At 29.5% G+C, this 22,645-nt stretch overlaps 1 protein-coding gene across 6 annotated transcripts in view; it reads left to right on the top strand.

Moving 5' to 3' along the window:
• Nucleotides 1–22,645, top strand: part of Bmcp (uncoupling protein Bmcp mitochondrial) — a 62,778-nt gene that overhangs the window by 14,423 nt on the left and 25,710 nt on the right. For 2 of the 6 annotated variants that reach the window (XM_075357254.1, XM_075357258.1), the window contains exons 2-4: nucleotides 12,458–12,595; nucleotides 16,080–16,227; nucleotides 19,980–20,247. In XM_075357254.1, coding sequence (XP_075213369.1) covers nucleotides 12,532–12,595; nucleotides 16,080–16,227; nucleotides 19,980–20,247 — 480 coding nt within the window. In that variant the 5' untranslated portion in view covers nucleotides 12,458–12,531. Of the gene's footprint in view, nucleotides 1–4,437; nucleotides 4,551–4,831; nucleotides 4,926–12,403; nucleotides 12,596–16,079; nucleotides 16,228–19,979; nucleotides 20,248–22,645 lie in introns of those variants that run through there. The other 4 variants (XM_075357257.1, XM_075357256.1, XM_075357255.1 and 1 more) reach the window with 4 other exon arrangements.

Here is a 22,645-nt window from a genome sequence, read left to right as displayed (position 1 = left end):
AAATCAAAGTCAAACATTATTAAATTTCTTCTCCAAGAGCATGAGCATGACAGGAAACCTTTTGTGGTGGTTGATGATGAACTCCTGGAGAAATCTGAATCTGCCAGATTTTGGGTATGCACGTTGACCAAGAAGGTTTCATCAGGCATTTTTGCCCTGCATAAACTCGCAAGTGTCTTCTGCTCTTTAGATCTATTGAAAATGGCCTACTATGGGCTAATATTTCCACACTTGTTCTGTGGGATTCGAATTTGGGGATACTGTGAACAGAGCTTGCAGAGTAGGGTGTTTCGGCTACAGAAGAATGCCGTTGGGAGTGATTATGAAATTAAAATTCAGAGAGTCATGTAGGGATGCCTTCTCGGAGCTGGGATTTCTAACTTTGCCCTGTCTTTATATTTTGGATGTTGTGGTGTATTGCCATTCGAAATTCAATTTAGTGTGGAACGGAGATGTACATCTTTACGATACCAGAGGAAGGGACAACTTGCTTGCCCAACAGCACAGAACAGTGGCTTTTTAACATTTGCCACCACAAGTTAGTGTCAGATCGATTAATAGGCTCCCAGAGGATTTCAAACAAATTCCCATTCTGGGTTTGTTTAAATCTCAACTAAGACGCCTTTTGGTGTCTTAAGCGTTCTACTCTATTGACGAGTTCATGGATGGGCGCTGGGATAATTAATCAAAAATTTTATAAAGGCAAAGCCTGATGTCAAAAGATGTGAATTGTGCATGTATGATACATTTTATATGTTTGAATGGGGTGATTTAATGGATAGAAAGGACTTTAAAATCTTAATAATTTCTGTAGGCTTTTAACTGTATTTTCTAGTTATTGATTGTTGACAATTGTGATGCAATTTTATATTGTTTTTTACGCAACAAAAATATTATTTTATTGTCCCATTCGACGATAAAGACATGGTTGGATGACAGTTTTTATTCGAATTAAATTAAAAATAATAAGGAATTACATTAAAAGCTCAGATTTTAGTAGACTTTAATTAAGGTAACTCTTTTAACCTATAGATTGCATGTATGAAGTCTTTATGTTTATGCGTTTCGAGGAGTTTTCATTTTCTGCTCTTTCCAATAAGATGAGAGTTCATGGTCACTTTCAAGATTTAGATGTGGTTAATTCCTGTTAAGAAAAAAATCAAAGTGACAATTTTATTGTTGAAAGATGTTGTACATGGACAAGGGGCTTGTTTTTATGAAGACTTGGTGATAAAACAACTCTAAATTTTATTATTGTTATTCTAGCAGTGGAGATTAAATGTAGCCGTGTCCATTAAATTGAGAAAGCTTGATTAAATTTTTCTTTTTAATTCAGGCATAATTAATCTAAACATTTAGTTGAAAAAGTTTATAATGTTGTACAATTTAAAAAACATTTGTCTTAAAAAATTTTTTAAATTTTGATTGCGGATTGATCTTTCACTGAAAATTCTTGAAATCTTTTATTTGTAATTTTACTCTAATTACCAAGCTTGAATATTATTACTAATAAAATTGAAGCATTTCAATATTAAAAGATGTTTATATAGGCTGCACATATAAAGGCATGCTCTGATTTCAGAAATCCTTATAATAACCAAGAGAATGAAATTCAGTTCTTTCTCAGAAGAAAGTTAAATAAATTTTATTTGAATTTAATGAAAATTGAAAAAATATATTGATTTGACTCAAGTAGAATTTCTGAAAATGTAAAATAAATAACCACTATTTATTTATTTTCTTAATAATTACAGGCCAAAGCTTAGTTACAGTTAAATTTTTTTTATGATCAGAAATGAATTTTGTAACATATTAAAAATATTAAGCTTCACCTCAATTCCAATCCAGAACCATCTGAATGAAAGGCAGAGATACTTAAAGTATTTTGAAATTAATTATAATTTCACATGTTTAAAAAAAAAAATTAATCTTACTAACTACTCAAGAATTTTTTGGCATACAGTATTGGCTTTTTCTGTTTAGCCTCCAGAACCAGTCTAAGGTATTACTTAAGAGGATGAATGAGGTTGACATGTATGAATGTAAATGAAGTGTAGTCTTGTACAGTCTCAGATTGACCATTCCCAAGGTGTGTGGTTAATTGAAATTTAATCACATCCATGATCTAGTATTCAAATTTGTATAAAAGTAACTGCCTTTACTAGGATTTGAACCTTAGAACTCTCGACTTTGAAATCAGCTGATTTGTGATGACTTTACCACTGGACCAACCCTAGGTTATACAGTATTGATTTAGCTACCCAGTTCAATACAATGAATCTTAGCACTGATTTTTAGTACCTAATGGGTAGGCTTTCTTTATTTTTATATCACTTGTGTAGAGAAGCTTTAAGAAAATTTTGATCTTATTTTTTCTTGATAAACAGCAAGAGTGAAAAGGCAGAGGAGTTTGGCACAAAGTTGTGATTAAGGTTGTTTCATGTATAATTTCTTTTTCTACCATTGTCAGTAAAGAGTCATCATCTCATAGTTTTACTGTATTACCACTTTAAATAGAATTACCATTTTATTATATTTTGCATCATATCAGAACAGAATATAGTTAAAAATATTGCATCTAGTTTTTCCAAAAACTCAGTGGCACCTAAACTAAAACAAGAAATAATTGATGATCATGGTGTGTGTGTGTGTTTTTCATTCTTTGTTCTTTTCTGTTTGTGTTAAATTTCAGTATATTTACTATATCCTATATCATAAATTATTTGCTTTTTTATCTTTTTCCCCATCTACTCTTTGTACTTTACACATCTTGCATGTAATCAAAATCTGGTTGTCTTTACATCGGCCATGATTTTATTTCATCTCTACAAAGTCTATCATAATTTTCTCTTATCTATTCACCATAAGACTCCTTACTAGTTTTTTAAACCATCATATTTTAAGCATCCTCAATGTAAAAAGTGTTACAGAGATGTATTTGGTAGTAGCTAATCTCTTTCCAGTCTTCTACTCCTTGTTTGTATTAGTCTGATTTTTATGTCTTCAGTGCATCACCCGTCTTATGTAATTTTGCTACCCAAATAACAAAATTCTACCACTTTTGTACATTGTATACCCCCAATCTTAATTCCTTAATTATTCTCCTTCTGTCACATTTCATTACCTTTATTGTAGCCTTATTTATTTTCAAAATAAATTTCTTTCCTAGCAATAAATCTGTCATGTCATTCAGTATTTCTTATAATTAATCTTTATCTGTAAAAAAAAAAAGGTGCCATCAGTGAATCTTTTTAATATACTTATTTTTGTTTTGTTTATATAGTTGCTTTTTCTTCAAAATTCTCCTTTAGCCTTGCTTTTTCAAGTTGAAAACAAATGAGGACAGATTACATCATTGCCTCACGTCTTTCTGAACGCCTAGCCTTTCTTCACCCATCTTTACAACTGCTATCTGATTTGAACAGATTATAATTTATTTTCCTTGTACTTGCATCTAAATTTTAAACATGATATAGAAAGCAAGGCAAGTTATATTTAACTACCACACAGTTGTAGATAATGAATATGTTCCAGTAGGTCAAGCAGTTGTTAAATATTATGTTGTTCTGCTCCATCTTTGTAATGTTCGCTGCTAAAGCAATGAACATTTTGTGAGAATGGTAGATACTATTGGAATCGCTCATAATAGTGGTGATTCCTTACACTAGTCCAACACTTACTGATTACATCAGCAATTTCATTATTTCAGCAAGTACCTTACTTTTTAAATATTGCTCTTTGTGATTTCTGGTTATTTAATCTTAACTTTAAGATTTATTATTCTCTAACTTGTTTAAAGTTTAACAATTAGAGAGCTGTGTTCAAACAGTTGAAGCCGTATAAAACCAAATTTTTAAGGTATTTTTGTTTTTAATCCCTTAATATATTGGGAAAAAACTTGAAAAGATCCTTCTATTTGATAAAAAATGTATTCAAATTAATTTTATTGTTTATGTTTTGTATTAGATTGAAAAATGTTTAAATAATATTTTTTCTGGTTTGTTTGGTTTATAGTTCTGTTTGTTTTTTAATGTAATAATGAATTAAATTGTTGATTTTTTTTTGTAGTTATTGATTAATTATTTAATATTCTTGATAAAGTTTATGTTAACTTACGTATGTACATTCTAATACGAACTCATATTAATTTATATACTAAATTGATTTATTTATTAAGCAATGTTAAAAGCTTATAATTTTTAATTAAGAGAATATGTTGTGTGTGTGCATGTGTATAATCTCAAACCTTATCTTTTCTTTTTATTGCATAAAATATAAGGGGTTAATTACATCAGAAACTTTAAAAAAACAAACAATTGTAACTTGTTTTTAATTTTATTGTTTGTTATTCAAATTGTTTTATGTCATTTTGCGATATAAATAAGTATTCTACTTACTTAATTTATATTGTTATTATAAATTGTAAGAATTGGAAGTGTACATTTTGATATAATTTTATTTTCTTCTTTAATTTTATTTTACTTTGATTTTCTTCTTTTTTAAAGTTTAGATGAATATTTGACGTCTATGATTTTATTATTGTTATTACTGTAAGTAAAATGATATTACATTAAATATTATAATTTAATTACTATCATTTTTATTGCACAGACATTGCATTGTCTTGATTAAATTTAATTAACTTTTAAGCTATTTGAGGTTTCTAAATGGATTTTTAATGCGTATGCATTATAATTTTAAAATAAATCTGCCCTCAAAAACAGTTGAAATAACTTAATAAATACCTTACTGATAATATCAGTAATGTAACTTATGTTACCTTACTGATAATTTTAATGGTTTATTTTTTTTTTTTTGTTTGACAGAATAATGATTATTAATTGACCATACTTTAATGGATTGATGAATGGAATTTGTAAAATTCACATTTATGTCTGTTTACAATGCTGCTTTATAATAAGATGGTAATATAAATATTTTTATTTATAGAAGTTTTAAACTTCTGTTCTGTGAGCCGGTTTATTTACTATATTGTTGGTATTTTTATTGGAAAAAACATAATGATCCCTTAAAATTATTTCTCGTATAAATTTAGGATTTATGTGTGTATTTATTATTTGTTTTTTCTTTCTATGGTAACTAGCAGATCTGTGTCCTATTTCAGTTAATCATATTTTTTTATGACAAAAAAAATTGTTTTATAAGTTTATAGTGTGTGAAAAATATATCAATCTTTCGGCTGTAATTCAAACCCAGAACCTTCTAGGTAAAGGCATAGATTTTAGCATTCTGCCAAGAAGGTTGGCATATTTATGTAGATTTTTTTCAGTACTATCAGAAGTTATATTTTACATCTAGCTAATAAAAATAAATATCACTTGGCCAACATCTGTGCTCAGGTGGTAGCATCTCTGCTTTATATATGGAAGGTTCTGGGTGTAAAACTTGAACAGGCTTGTGTTTTTAGAATTTCTACTAAATGAATCTCTTCATCCGTATGTATTGTGGGAACTGTAATTCGACGTCAGTCGTAATTGTGATTTTGAATAAATAGATTAATGAAAAGTAACTCGCTTGAATTTAATTAGAATATAATACACGTACATCTGAAATGCGTCTATTAAATAATGAGACTGTTTCTGCCTTTTAGAGAAAGCAGTGAGAGAACTGATTGTGAGCACTTTGGCAGAAACTTTGGAAATTTTGATATTTGTTGAACATCAATACTTATCTATTTAGTTAATTATGAGTCATTGTGTTTAGTGCAATTCTGTTTTCTGCCGTACTGTTTTGTGCCAGAATAATTCTAAGTTGAACAGCACAAAACACCAACCTAAAGTTTCCAAATGCTTATTGAGGCTTTTGGGAATACTGCATTTCTTGTGCGCATGATTCTGAAGGACACAAAATATGTGCATGTGGAAGATGATAGTACAACCTTCTACTTACAGAAAATGCAGAAAAAATTAGTCAGATTGTTCAAGAAAACTACTTAACTGGTTTAGTATTTGAATAACAACTGAAATTGTAAACATCGACAAAGACACTACATGGGAAATTTTGAATTCAACAAGAAAACATTTTTTGCCAAAACGGTCAGAGTTCTCGTACTGAAATAAAAAGAATGCCGCAGGGAAATTTGTACTGTTATGGTGCAGCAACTTGACGTCAACCCTATACTTTTTTATAAAAATTGAATTTTCCATTTTAATGAAACGACAGACATTGCACGGGTAAACACTGTCGTCACTAAGAATTAAAAAGTTCATCTAAACATGTGCAAATTCAAAGCCATGCTTGTTGTTGTTTTTATATCAAGGGTGTAATTTTTGAAAATGGGTCCCAGAAGGCGCAACAGTGAACCAGCATTATTTTAAATGGTCGTATTTATTTATTAGAACATTCAGTAAATATTAAGAATTCTCTGTAAGTATATGTATTCATACCGAAATTATTCTAGACTGGTTTTGGTAATTGAGCTGGAGTGGTTTCTTTTAGTGGAATATTTATAAATCAGCATTATATTAGTACTAACGTTGTATGTCATAAAATGTTATTGCTCTTATAAGTCCCCTTTATTAATACTAAGGTTGCCAGAAAAGTTCTGCAATATGATTTTGTTATTGATAATTTTTCAAAATAATTTCCATCACACATTATAACTTCTTCATCCTTCCAAACCGATCTTTGAAGAACCTTGCCTTGTTTCATCAGAGATCTGGACACACTTATTGTCACAAGCCCTAAGGAGGTTATCTTCGCTCATAAAGTGCTTGCCTTTCAATCTGTTCTTCTTCTGGGGGAACAGTAAGAAGTTATATAGAGCAAGGTCAGGACTGTAGGAAGGGTGCTCTAACCGTTTTATTCCATTGCTGGCCGATTACTTGGAGCAAACTTAGGAGCAGTGTGCTGGAGGGTTATCGTGAAGAAACTATGTGCCCTTCCTTGAATTTGGGCACAGCATCCCGAGAGCTTTAACAACTTTAGGCAGGAATTCCTCAGTATACCGCTACACAACAATTATGTTCTAAGTTTACTGCATAACTCTGTAAAATTCCTCTCACACTAAAAAATTCAGCCGCCATTCTCTTTTTCATTGATGTGGACTTTTGAACACCCATGGATGTCTGTCTCCTCATCTTCAAACATCAAACATACTTTATTCTAAGCCAAGGCTTAGAATATTATATATAACAAGGCTATATAATATTTTGATATCCTGACCAAGGTCAGGATATCAAAATATTATAGTCAAGTTTCATCGCCTGTCATAATACTGTTCACATAGGAAGATTTCCCATTTTCAGACTTTTCATAGTATTTCACTTTTCATAAGTATTTCATAGCATCGTGAAACAAAACGTACTATCTGATTAACAGTTAAGTTATGCGGACCCAAAGGGTACAAAGCTTTCAAACTTGAAGGTGATCTCATAGAACAGCTTGAACTGTTCATTAATACTCAAGAATTCCTCTATTTGGTGGTAGGTCTCAAGCATTTTTCATACTACAGCAATGTTTCCCTCATAGACGAAAACAGTCAACCTGATTTGAGGATTTTTTTTCTTGTGTAATCACATCTGTAATAGACTTGACTATTTCATGAAAAAATTTTGTTTTTATTCAGTAATTGGTTTCCTGCTATAAATGTTAGTAAACAGTTTTCTTTAAAATTAAATGATAATAACACGATTTTAAAACCACTTCTATAAAAAGCACTTCCTTCATAATGAATTGAAATTAATAAAGATCCAAATTTTAATCTGTATGTAAAAGCATATTTATCTTTTTTTTGTAAAGTAGTAAAGATGGCAAGAGAATTGCAAACAATTATAAAAACAAATCCAGAACTATGTGGTCTGTTGTAAAGCCACAGTTAAGTTTGAAAAAGTAATAGGAAAATTTCACAAGTAAAATTCAAGATTCATTATAAATTCTATTCAAGTGTTACAATTGCTTCAATTACTTAATTAATGTTTGGGAAACATATGTAACTGCAAATTGAAGATTACATAAATCTTTGTTACATCATTTGATTAAATGCTAATTTTTTTAAATTGTTACATCTGAAGAAGCAGGAAAATAAAATATTGTATTTAAAAAATAAAAATTATGCTGGATGGCATGAAGTCCAGCAAATTTGATTAAGCTGGTGTGTAAAAAAGTATTCTTATGATGCTAATTATAAATAATTCTTTTAGTGGTAGATTTATAATGGTCAAAAAAATACAAAATTGTATCATAATCTTATGATGAAAAATCAGGTGGAGTTTAATCAGGGAGTATTGACAGTTGCACAGTAAATGGATTAATGACTAAAATTAGTTGTATAACACTGATCAACAATGATTTTGTTAAATGAATAACTGATTCTTATAGTATTTTTATGCTGATTTCAAATATAAAATTAGAATTCTTCTATCAGGCTTAGTTTTTTTGTTATCTACCATTCTTATTTGCAGGTAGTATCGTGCATGAGCTCCATAAGCATAGCATTTTGTGAACGTATTTTATTATATTATTTATCAACTAAATAGCTTTTGTTTTTTATTACAGTCCCTTTATTGTCATCACATTGATTTGTTTGACATTAGTAATCATGTTTATTATTTACATTCTAATTAAAATGAACAAAACAAGAATAAGACTCATTATTGATATTTTCATCTTACTATAAAATATCATCCACTAATTAGTAATTTCTGTTGTTATTATATTTACTTATAAACTGTCGTGCCGACTTGAGAAATATTTTCAATTTTCATTCAAGTGCAAGTTCTCGTGTGTGTAACATTCATTCAGTTTTGTAGCTGGCTTTCGTATTCGCTGGTTGTTGAGTAAAATTAGTATGTTTATTGAATTAGTGTGTGTATAAAGTGTTTATTTTTAAACAATATCAGTTATTGTAATGGATTAATAATGACCCGCAGTTACATTAATCATCCTAACAATTTCTACTACATGTGTGGTGAGGTAATGTTGAAGTCTCAGAAAAGAACTCCACTGATAAAAAAATCATATGAAACTGTACTTTGGATGCAAAATAGGTGATCAGGACAAACCTTGGGCTCCTCATATTTGCTGTGTTTTTTTTATGTAACATTGTTGACCGGTTGGCTAAATGGATCTTGTCACATGCCATTTGAAATTTCCAGTGGTTTGGAGAGAACCGAAGAATCACACCATAGACTGTTATTTTTGAGTAATAAAGATATCTGGAGTAGCAGCTAAAACTAGACATACTGTTAAATACCCTGATATTTTTTCTGTCATGTTGTCGGTGCCACATAGCCAAGAGCTTCCAATTCCAGTACCAGCAGATCATGGAACTTAGATGAAGATGAAAATGACAAATCTTGTACTGACTTCTCAGTCGATGAAGAAAGAGATCCAAACTTTTTAGAAAATAGATATACTGAACCCGATTTAATTAATCTGTTAGAAATAAATGATCTGGTGTATGATCTAAATTTATCAAAGAATCAAGCAGAAATACTGGCATCAAGACTGAAAGGATGGAGTCTTTTACAACCAAACAGTAAAGTAAGTGCTTTCCGTGATAGACAGTCAAAATTTGAACATTTGTTCTCTAAGTACGAAAACTTAGTATACTGTAATGATGTGAACTCTTTACTGGAAGCTTTGGGACATGTGCACCATCGTGACAAATGGCGACTTTTTATTGAGTCGTCAAAGCTTAGTTTGAAAGCCGTTTTACTTCACATTGAAAATAAATACTCATTAACATCCATTACGTAGCAGGATTCAGTATGAGAAATATTTATGGCATATTTGTTGATATCTGAAAAAGTATTTAGTGTTTTTACTTGGACTGCAACTTGGATACAGTAAGTTGCTTTTGCTGTTGCTTTTTCTGTGAGTGGGACAGCTGGGAGGGAAAAACCATTACATAAAAGAGCAGTGGCCAAAGAAAGAAGTGCTGACTTTAGCAGAGAAGAATGTTGTTAAGTCAGGTGTTAGTAGAATCAGAAAAAGTTTATTCTGCCACTGCACATTAAGCTACGTTTATTCAAAAATGTTATTAAAGCAGTGGATCGTAACGGTGCAGGGTTTCAATTTCTAAAAAATAAATTCCCTAATATAAGTGATGCTAAAATAAAGAAAGGTATATTTGTTGGCCCACAAATAAGAAAACAGGATTTGAAGAATGTTTGAATGACTTTGAATTTTTGAATCATTTCAAAATGTGGTAAACAACTTCCTTGGAAACTATAAGTTTACATTCATGTAGTAACTAAAGAGAACTTGTGAGTGAACTCCTTCAAAACTACAAAGAACATGGGTGTAACATGTCACTCTAAGTCCATTTCTTACATTCACATTTGGAATCTTTCCCCAACAATCTCAGCCCTATCAGTGATGAACACGAAGAATACTTTCACAAGGAGATATCTACAATGGAAACACAATACCAAGAACATGGAACCCAAAAATGTTAACTGACTACTGCTGCAATCTAAAGAGGGATCTACCTACAGCAAATTACAGCAGAAAATCCAAAAAAATAGATTTTAAGTGAGTACAAAATGCATGTAATGTATTGTCATATTACATTCACCATAAATTTTTTGTTTCAAAAGAAATTTAAATTACAAAAAAACTGAGCCCAATAGAAAAAATATTAACGAATATGAAATTACATAAAAATACTATGAGAATCATTCTCTCCATTCACTCTCATTTGATAAACAAAAAATGTAATTTTGTTGACAAGTATAATAGAAGCATCAACTAATATGTGGGTGTTTTCTTATATCCTAACAGGGCTTTTGACAAATGTTTTAGTGTTTATTGATTAAAGAAATTAATAAATAAAATAAACAGTAATAAAAATAGAAAAATAGATAATTTTTAAATATTCAGGGTAAAGCAAGCAAGTGGACTATTTGATTGCCATATTTCAAAGTTTTTATTATGAATTTGTGAGAAAATAATTATTTTGAGTAGAAGCATATTTATATAAAAGTCCTGTTCTTACTTTTGAGCCCTATTTTATTTTAGATATATATCAATGATGTAATTAAAAGAAAAATCTAATTCGCCAGTCGTACATTAGTTATTGAAAATGATCGACTAAGTTGTCTCATTATATTAACACATTGTCAGAGTTAGGATTTGGTTACAGCTTAATTATAAGTTTAATATAAACAAATTTTAAGAATTTCATTAATACAATTTTTAATGAAACAGTTATCAAAGTGTACTTATGAATCTGTTAGATTTGGGTTAGAACAGAAATTGACAATCTGAAGTTTCTTTTATTCCCTTTAGACGGACATTTAGCATAGTCTCATCATATTGGTGTATTAACAAAGAAAAAATTGTTCTTGTATTTGCCATGTACATTTTATTAGATGCCATTGCTAACATAAGAAAAGTTGCATTTCGTGGATATTTTGAATTTGTGGTTTGGTATGGGAACCACTAGGGAATTAATTATTAGAAAGAAATCTTTCCTTTGAAAAAAAAAAAGTTCTAAGTTGGTTATGGTATGTCAATATGATTGATTATTTGCTATTATCTGTGTGTTATAAATCTATAAATGTGTGTGGAATAATTTTTTTGTACATAAGAACATTATTTGTTTGAAATTTATCCAGAATTATTCCATAAGAAATAAATATAGATTTTAGAATTTCCATTTCACCACCACACCTAATTATATAAACAGACTCAATTTTATGTTGGATGAAAATATTTAGTAATTTAATTAGAAGATACTTAAATTTGAAAACAATCTGTTTAAAAAAAAATTAATTTAAAACTTTACAGTGCAGAAGAATTTATGAATGATTGTGACATTTGAGGAAGATAATTTTGGAAGGATTTAGGTTGGTGTTCAGCTTTTTATAAGGACAAAAGATGTATTATTGTATATTAATTGTGTAGTTACTTATCACTAGTATTTGTGGAAGTAGAGGATTATATTTTAATTGTATTGTTATTTTAATTTTTTAACCGATACCCGAGTTGTTATTGTAAGTTCATGTGACAAATATATTTTGTTGACGGATTGTTTATTAGCGTATCCTTTCTGTTCTTGTTGATTACTTTCAACAATCTTATAATTGCAGTGTGCCAGTCTTGCAATTAAGAAAAACTAAAGCTTTCTTAAAACAAAAGTTAGCTTTGGGTGATCTAGATCTTCATTATGTACTCTATAGTGTGGTTATGTGAATCAGAGAATTGGTGCAACATTTTTATTTTGGATATTTTGTGAAAATCTTTTAATTAATGGATTATGTAATTTTGTTATTGTTAAGTCCTCACAGATATCGGCAACATTATATGAAACACTTCAAACTGAAAAGAAGACTGTGAAAATTGTTAATATCTCAGTGGCTGAAATCTGGGATGAATTGCTTATGTGGTTTTTACTACATTTAATTAAGTCTTTTATAGTAACATTTTTAATTTTCAGAAACTGTGTACCGCTTTTGAATAAACGTTATTTTCTTTTCAATACTCGGTACAGGGTCTCGGTCATCTGCAGTCGGTTATTAAAACCATTTGGAAACTAGTTTTTCACAAATCAGAGCTTATAGTGGAATGGGAGAACGAGACTGGAGACCTTTCATTTATGGAGGTTTAGCATCATGTACTGCTGAGTTTGGTATGTTTAGTATTACTCTTAATGTTTGTTCTAGTGAAGAGATGAATACATATTTCTGTTCAGTTTTTGTGCTTGTAATAAACAAAAATAACAATAAATAGAGCATTTAATTTTTGAAAATTCTAATTTTAAATTATTATTAATAAATTGATTGCATTAATTAAAAAATTACTTTCAAGCTATATTCCTTTTGCAAAATTTATAGGTCATTTGTGTGGACAGTTTTGGTTGTTTTTAATGTTCGTTAAAGAGGTTATAGTATAATTTTTTTATGAATTTTCAAATATTATTTGTAATTTTTATATATTGTTCAACTAAACCAAAAAAATTGAACAGCTTGCAGTTCACTTGATGTGCCTTATTTCATTTGTTTATGAAAAAAATTACAAATGTTGTAATTACGTTTGCGTACAGTTATTCTGGACTAAAATAATAACATAACATGCATATAGTTATTTGGAATTTTTATGCTACTCAGAATTATACACATATTACCATTAATATCAGCAGGTTGTGTGTGCAGCATACAGTCCCCGCTATAGGATCTCAGTTCATACACACATATGCTCTTTCACATACAGGCTGTTAAAAACAGTAAGCAATGTTTTGCTCACTGTAATTTCTGTACAGTTCATAGTATAATAACTGAATATAAGTGTTAAAATAAAATAGTCTAATCTAAATAACATAATCTTTCAGTAATCAACTTTGCAGTAATAATTTTCAATGTTTATTTTTCTATTGATCTAAAATAATTGTAGAATAAAGAATTTTGTTTGTATAGTTTTGGTTATATTATAATGTTATTCCATAAAGTTATTGATAAATACTACTGTAGGCAAAATTATAATGAAGGATTACAAAAGATATACATAACTAATTTTTTTCATAGCGTGAACAATAAATCAACGTCCTGAAAAGCAGTTACAATAAGAAAACATTAGATACAATAAGAATCAACCTTTATTTCTTTTAGGCCTATTCTGAAAATAATTCAGATAAAGAAAGTAAGTTACTCTGACAAATCAACAGGTCACTGCCTTTGTCTTCATGGAGATTTAGAGTAAAATGGTTCATTGATTCTTCTCGCAGCCCTTCTTTGACAAAATTGTCTTGTGAAGTTTTTCAGCATAACACAACTAACCTAGTCATCAGTGGTTACAAGTTCAATGGCATCATTCAGCAACACTGTAACATCTTTTATTTTAAAATCATTGTTTCTATCAGCAAACATTGTCTCTTTTAATCTGGGCCCACAGATTAAATTTAATTAGGTCAGATTGACACTGGTGTGATGGAATGCGTACCATATGCATGGTGTGACCCATACTTGCTGCCAACTCATCAACCTCGTAAATTTTGTATTTTCTCTATGTTGTTGAACAATATTTAGAAGATTATGCTTAGCGTCTGAAGAACCAGGGTCTATGTTTTTTCTTTTTTAACAATTTCCTTATGTCAGATTTCTTTGTGTTGCTAGTCGGCACCCTTTTTTATTTCTGGAACAGTGGCTTTCATTATCTATTCCACAAAGCAGATCCATGAACCAATCTGTAAAACCCTTTGCATTCATTTCATCATGGAAATCACCAGATTTCGTTGATTGAAACAATAGTTTGCCATTATTAATAAAATCATATATGACGATCCAGCATGATACAAAATTAAACAGCAACCTTTATCGACAGGAACCTTTAATCCACCTTACTTGATGAATTTTGCCCACCATAAGTTTTCAAGTGGTTTTGATTTACCCAAGTTTCATCTAAATAAATAATAGGGCACGGATTTTCTTCGATTCGAATACTATGCATTGTTTTAAAGGATTGCCTCCTGTAATCAAACAATATCTTGTCTTTCCATTAAAAACTTTCTACCATCATTACATTTTTTGAATGAAAATCCAAGATGCTTAAAAATTCTTCATAAAGATATCACATTACCACTATAATTAATTTTCTCTTGTAATGAGTGTTACACTTTGTGGGTGGTAGGATACTCCCTGTGATCATAGAACTCAAGCACGGTTCTGTGGATCACGTCCTTATCAAAATCATTCAAAACTGTCACGTGGTCATTTTTCTTCAGAGAAGAAAAAGAATTTTATCTTGTTTTGTTATCGGCTTTGGAGCACTCTTATTACCCTCTGCAGTAATTTGCTCACCAGTTCTGAGACAAACACAACAAGCATCTGACGTAGCTTATTGATTGTTGGAAAAATACTTGTGCAAAACATCACTGGAAGTTTTTAAATGTTGAAAATAACAATAAACATTATACACAATGTTCTTACTCTTGACTTCATAAATCAGGTGAAACTACAGACATTTTTGACAATAGACTACACCCGCAAGAAAACATTCCAATAATCACAATTATAAAGACATGCACTCTGCACAGCGAAAGCACTGCACTATTTTCACAGCAACTTGTACATGATCGTGCAGAGTAGGAAAGTTGGGTCATAGTGGTGATGGCAAGGCAAGTAGATGCTACCAACAGGTGTGGGAAACTACCAATATAAATAAATGGTAATGAGTGTAGTTGTTATTGATATTGCATATCATCGATGGATGATAACTACTATGCGATTGTTTCATTTCTTTCTTTGTTTTAAACAGATTAATTGTCCTGTTTAAGAATTGTTTAATATATTTTGCCTGTTTTAAATAAATTTGTTTTTATTATTCACTATTTTAGTGATATTGACATCTGTAGTCATTAATTACTAATATATATCAACACCAGTCTGTGAAGATACACCCAAAATTTACTTGTGTAACATGATATTTTATATTTGTTTACATCTAATTTTTCATTATGGTAATCTACAGACACAGATCATTAATATGGGTTTAGCCGTGATAATAAATTAGTATCTTACTTTTCACCGTAAATAATGCTACTCTGAGAAGTTCTAAGTATAATAGAATCTTCTTCTATCAGTTTACAAGCTTAAATGTTGTAGCAGTTGCCAAATCGTTTGTCACTTTATAGCGTTTTGCTGGTGATTGACTACCTGAGCCAATCATCATCTTTACAGACATTCTTCTGGAGTTGTAATGTACATTACTCAGACATTTGTGTTCAACATAAAGATTGCCCTTTAAAAACCTTCCAAAGCGCTTTGAAAGACTCTGGTATAATGAGATTAATGTAAAATTTTATTCAAGAACATTAGTCAAATTCATCAGTCATTGCAGACCTGGAACTTATGAGATTATGATATTAAGACTTGTGTATTCAGTTATAATATGATGCCAGTTGGCAGACTGTGTAAGAGTAATGACCTTGAATGTTCTGCTTGGCCTCATTTTTTTTTTATTTTAACTATTGCTGTACTAGGTATTGTCAGTTATTTTTCAGGTATGACTCCAAAGGGTAAGAAACCTAATAATGTTGAAGGACTGTTAACTGTTTTGTAATATATTTTGGCTAGTGTTTTCAATATAGAAATAATAAAAGTGGTGAACTTTGTTTTTAGGAACATTTCCTATTGATACAACTAAAACACGATTGCAAGTTCAAGGTCAGCCTATTGATGGGAAACCTACAAAATTGAAGTATCGTGGTATGGTAGATGCTTTTCTTCAGATATCTAAGCAAGAAGGATTTTGGGCTCTTTATTCTGGGTATATTGTTATTTAATTGCCCCTTTTTATGTATACATAAGCTATAATTATGAAAGTTGAGTAAAAAAATTTGCATTTTAGAGGATTGTTTGTTTCTTAGTACAGCTGGTATATGGATTTAACTTAACATGGATCATTTGAAAGTGTCATTCTCTATTCATAACTATTATATTTGTAAACTTGTGATTATTTTACATGAAGCACAGTTAAAAGGTTATTGCCAATATTACATGTTTATCTTATTATGTATGCATATATAATAACCATATATATATATATATATGTATATGTGTGTGTGTAATGGTGTATATATATACATATTATATAAGTATATATTACATATGTATATATTATGTATTTATATATGTATATATAATAACAGCACCAATTAGATACTGTGAAATGGTGACTCTTCAGTTGAAAGAGAATGCTTTCATTGCCAGTTTACAGCAAAAAGAGTAGCTAATATATCATTCCATTTTGTGGTAAGTACCAATGATGTTTTCTTTGTTAATACGAGGCATGTTTTTTAAAGTAAGTACTGTTTTGAAATTTAAAAAAAAACAGGTACACTATTCTTAAAAATTTTATTTTTATGTGAAAGCCTGTACTTTAATTTACTTTTTTACATAATTGCCACCAATATTAAGGCACTTGTCATGTTATGCAACCGGCTTTTGAACACCATCATCATAGAAGTGTGCTGCCTGACTTAATAACCACTGCATCACGGTTACAATTTTTGATAATTTAAGTGTTCTGTCACAATTTCATAGACAACACTTCTTGAAACTTGAGATAGCGAAGAAATCTTAAAGCATCTGTTCTCTCACTTTTTCATCAACTTTCTGCTTCTGGTCGTCCAATCTGTTACTCATCTTGAACATTCTGGCAGCCATATTTAAAAGCTCTAACCCATTCTCGTACCATTCCATTGTTCATAATGTTTTCTCCATACACTTCATTGGTCTGACGATGAATTTCAGTCGCTTTCACATCTTTAGCACCAAGAAAATGAATCGCACCACATATTTCACAGTTGGCGGGATTCTCGATCAGCGGAGGCATTTAAAATATTTACAAACAAATGTCAACACAGTCGAATATTTCCATAATGGCATCTGTGGCTTGCCATCAGATGCAGGTATACAGTGTGCATATGTGGAATGCCGACCACAGCGTAGCAGAAGTGGAATTTCAAAACAGTAATTACTTTAAAAACATGCCTTGTAGTTATCTATATAATAAGTCACATGGACTTAGTGGCAGAAGAGCTGTTTGATGGTTTTGTGTTGCCCTGAAGTAATTAAACTCTACAGATAAACCTCAACTGTGGAACCTTAATAACCTTGCATGTTAATATCGATGTAATTCTTTGGTCCATGTAGCAAGTCTTGTAAGTTGTTATATTTGGAATTCAATGTTTTATAGATTTATAATTATGTCTGTGGACAGAGGATATGTTCATGTGCTTTCATTTGTGTATGTACATGCATACACATACACACTCACACTCACACATGTGCATGCATACTGAAGATTTGTTTAATTAAGATATTTTATTGATGAATAAAATCAGCTCAAAAGTTTATATATATATATATATATATATATTTCACTTTCTGTGGACACAATAACTGCTGTAATTTTGTGCCAATTACTTTTAAATTGATACATAAAATATGACGACCCAAAATCTCAGTCAGTCCATTAATGGGCAAAGTCAGATCATGGGGGGTTGAAATGGCAGGGGGCTTTTTTGAAAAATAAAATATTGTTATAACTCTTTTAAGTAAAATATCGAATTCGTTTAAAGTTCCTACTATTCTTTGGATAAGGGCCTAAATCTTATCTAAGTAAATTTTTTTATATCACCAACCATTGGCCCACGAGGTGGAAAAAATAGACTTTTGAAGATAAAAAAGAATCATACCTCCCGTAATAGGAACAGTATCAAATTGGTTTAAAGTGGTTGGAGTCCTCTAAACGTTAGCAAGTTTTGATATGACCAACTCTTATGGCAAGGGATGACAAAAATGTTGCCGGAATTGTAAGAAGATGGGGCTTGTTGTACGCTAAACATGTGAAACTTTTTTTCACTTGCAACCATTGTCATATTGAGTAAATTTGAAGTTTTTCTTAATTTTAAGGTGGAAATCTTTTTCTTCCCTACTTAACACCGGTGAAATCTACCTCCATCTTCCGGCGTGCCAAAAGGGACTTTTTTAAAATGCAATAGATTTCAAAATGAATTTGTATTAACTTTAAAACCCCTTGTGTAGCTGTTAAGTATGTGCATTCATATACTTACATCGGTATTGTAGGTGGCAGCTCATTGTTACCACATTGGTACACGTTATATAAGTCTGATAATTTCCTTTTTATGTCTGATATTCCTTTATTATTTTATCCTATAATTAAGACACAATTTCTCTTTTAAGAGTTCACCATATAGAGGTAAAAATTATCCTACTAAAAAATGAAGCATTTTTTTATAATACTTAATTAACAAAAAAAAATAATTTTTTTAAAGAAGTACTCTGAACCGATTAAAAATCTCTTTTAGTACAAAAAAAATGTGTTTTGATTATGTTTGAATGTGCTGTTTGTATGAAATAAAATTATTGGCCACTTATGCATAATGGAGTTCTATTATTAGAACAGATTTTTTTGAGTGAACATTTGAAGATGACTAGGTTTCCCTTCAGTTATGTTAAAACTGTTTTTTACTGAGTTCTAGATAAATTAAGAAAACCATATCCTAATTATTAACATGATAATTGAAAATAAAGTTTTTATTTTAATACAAGAAAAAATAAATAGTAAATAGTTCAACATAGACTTTCATGTCTTCGATTTTTATAAAAGAACTTTAAAAGAAACTTTCTGCAAATTAAAATTAAAAAAATAATTATCACTAGTTTACACGCAACCACTGTTCACAAGTTACAAAAGCTGTCATTTATTCTAATGATTAAACATTGTAACAATAATTCTTTTGAAAACAAGCAGTCAAAAATAAAAAGAAGAAGAATACAAAGAAGTAGTTTCAGATTATTCAGAACCTCCTCTGTACCTGCTTGCGAATAAGTGTATGCGACTAAATGTGCAGTAGTTCTTTCATACCAATGTTTGTAATAATCTTAAATACATTGTATTAACAACTCAACATACATCATTATTAAGTTCCTCTGATGAAAAATTAAATAACTACCATTCGATAATGTTAAGTGCCTGGAATTGAGAAAAAAATAATCTTTTCTTTAAATCACTGTTACATGGTAAATGTGTCTAAAAAATGAAGTACTCAGTACAGTATGAATTGCTTACAAGATATTGATTCTTGAAAGTTGTTTTCCGACTAATTCCCCATTATATTTTTTCCATCGCTTCCTCCTTTCAATAATGCTGGCAACTGAATGATGAGTCTTTCATGTCACTGTCCACCAGTTATTGCCACATAGTAATCTAACAAAATACATAGTTTTCAATAATATTATGAACGTTAAAATATTCTAAAATTTTATAGGTTGAACAGTTATTCCATTCAATGACGCTACTAATACTTCATAAGTGTAAAGTATTAGGAATAATATACCCCACCAAGAGTAAATTAATTTAATATGTTTATCTTTTAAGACTTATTGCTGGCTCCTATCTAACATGTACTATTACATTTAAGTATAAAAGTTAATTTATGAAAATAATTTTCTGACTTAAATGTACAGTTTATTTTTCTCTTAAAATTTTAGGATATGGCCGGCAGTTCTTAGACAAGCCACCTACGGAACTATAAAGTTTGGTACCTATTATTCTTTGAAAAGTTTGATCGAAGGGGATGATGAAGACGTTAGAGTAAATATTTGTTGTGCGATTATGGCTGGAATGGTTTCAAGCGCTATTGCTAATCCAACAGATGTGTTGAAAGTAAGAATGCAAGTGCTTGGGTTACAACAGCAAAGTCTAGTCGGTTGTTTTCAAGAGCTGTACAGGCATGAAGGAGTTGGAGGTTTATGGAGGGTAAGGAGACTTTACTTTGTTTTTCTTCTTTCTTGTATTATTGTGGTATTAAATTTATATGCGTGTATTGTATTAAATATTTTGTATCTGCAGTCTTTTGTAATATTTTTTAAATTATATTTTGTCACATGTCAGACTGTTAGTTCAGTTTTCAATTTGATTTTGGACCAAGGTTGACTGCTGCTGAGATGTTGCAGGTTAATTGAATTTGACCAGAGTGCACTAGTAAAATGAGCATTCAAATCTGAATAGAAGCACCCTAGTTATTATGTGGGTTTATACTATGATGTTAAAGTATTTCACTGATTGTCACCAAATATCTGTTACCAATTTGTAGTGGAGAGGTAAGGGGGTCCTATCATTTAGAAGAGCTCATAATAGAACCCTAAGTTAGGTGTTTTTCTTGTGGTACAAATTTTTCATTCATTCTCACACATAAAGGTTGAGATTTAGAACGAGTAAAATATTAAAGATGATTTAAAGAATACATAAAATCAGATTTAGCCGATAGTGTTCTTATAGGTTAAATCTTGCGTGGAAAAATTTAGCAAATTTTAATTTAACCCGATTATAATTTGTGTTTGAATAAACGTGCTGAAAGGTGAATGTAATGGAGGATTTGCAATATTTAGTATCTATTTTTTTTGTATATGTAAAAATTAATATTAGTAAATTCAAAAATAAAAAATGCCAAAAAATTACCTTGGTTATATATAATTTATTACATTGGTTGTAGAAATATATCACTAATTATCTTTACAGTGTATAATTAAAATAGATGAGGGATTATGTAACTCAAAATCAGAATTATTTGCCAATTATAAAATGTTAGGTAATTAACATTCTGATAACTTTTTTTGTAATGATTTAGTAATTAAATGTATTTTTATCTTATCAATTTTATGCCATAATTAAATACTAATATATGTATATATATTATATAGATTTACATTCTATAAATCTTATAGAAAGCTTAATAAATCAGTAATTTTATATTTGCGATGCATAATTTGTCATCTTTTCCAATGAATTTTAGTATCAGTTCTATTATGCAATGTTCTGTTAAATGCTTACTTTATGCAAAAATGTTTCATTTGGTTATGTATTATTATGCCTAGAATTTTAATAATATTTGAAAAATGTTAAAATTATTTGAATATTTGTTAAAATTCAGCTTATGATTGTGGATTAGTTCTCTTGGCTGCATTTTCCTTCTGTACATTTTCTGTTGTTCTGTAGTTAAAGTATGTATTTTGTAAATACTTTAATTTCAAATTAACATAATTCAAGTATTTTCTCCCATCCTGAATCTTATAATAACAATTTGATGTAAGATTTTTCTAGAAAATATCAAACTGAAAAATGAAATGTCAGTTCAACAGAAGTTTATATTGTTTATTTATTTTAACCCTAATTTTTTGTAACTTATTTTGATTTCTAAATAAAAGTGTAAGATCTTTTCTTTGTACAATAGTAGAGTGTAATATTTATAATAATTATAAATAACTTGAGTAGATAACAAAAACTTTTTGAACTTTTTTCATATGAATGAAAATGAGGTCGCTTGAATGTACAGTTAAAATACTTTTACCTGAAATGTTTACAGTCTTATTTTTTGTTAATGTTATTAGTATTAATAAGTTTTTCAGTAGGAGAAGTCTATTCTGATTTATATATTAAAGAAAATTTTTTTCTTTATATATATTTTTTTGTATATTATTTGAAATATTTTATACTGTATATAAATAATATTTTTCTGTATATAATTAGACTGTGCAGAATTATCTTTCCCATTTGTTTAATAAATATTTACATACTTTTTTGTGGTTGGGTTGTTGATGTAGATGTCATTGCCTTATCTTCATCTACTCTGATGACCTAATGGCCTAATTTTTTTAATTATTTTTAGGGAATAGCAATCGATTCTTATTATTTATTTATAAAAAAAAATATATATATATATAATAATAAAAGAAACTATAATAAAATATGGTGTATCAAATTTTTCTGAAAATTAATTCACTTTTTCAATAAATAGTAATAATCGTAAATTAAAATAGTAATATTTATAAATTGTTACATTATGAATAAAATCCCGAAAAGATGGTAAAAAATATATATAATTAACAATAATTCTGATGTACATAAATATTAAAATTTAGCAGTTTTGCAATTTTCTTTCAAACGTAATATACTTACAGTTTTAGAAATCTGAAACATGTGGTTTTTACGCATTAAGCATTAAAAATCATTATGTAATCCTGTAGTTGTGTGTTTATCATATATTTATAATTTTTTGAAAATTCAAATTAATCAACATCACTGTGCTAATTAAATTCAAAAAATAACAACTTAACCACCAAAACACAGTAACGGAAAGCTAATACCAGTAGTTGAC

This window comes from Lycorma delicatula, chromosome 2, assembly GCF_047948215.1.
Source record: "Lycorma delicatula isolate Av1 chromosome 2, ASM4794821v1, whole genome shotgun sequence".
Taxonomy (NCBI): domain Eukaryota; kingdom Metazoa; phylum Arthropoda; class Insecta; order Hemiptera; family Fulgoridae; genus Lycorma; species Lycorma delicatula.
Note: the sequence above shows the minus strand (reverse complement) of the source record. Positions and strands in the feature narration are given on the sequence as shown.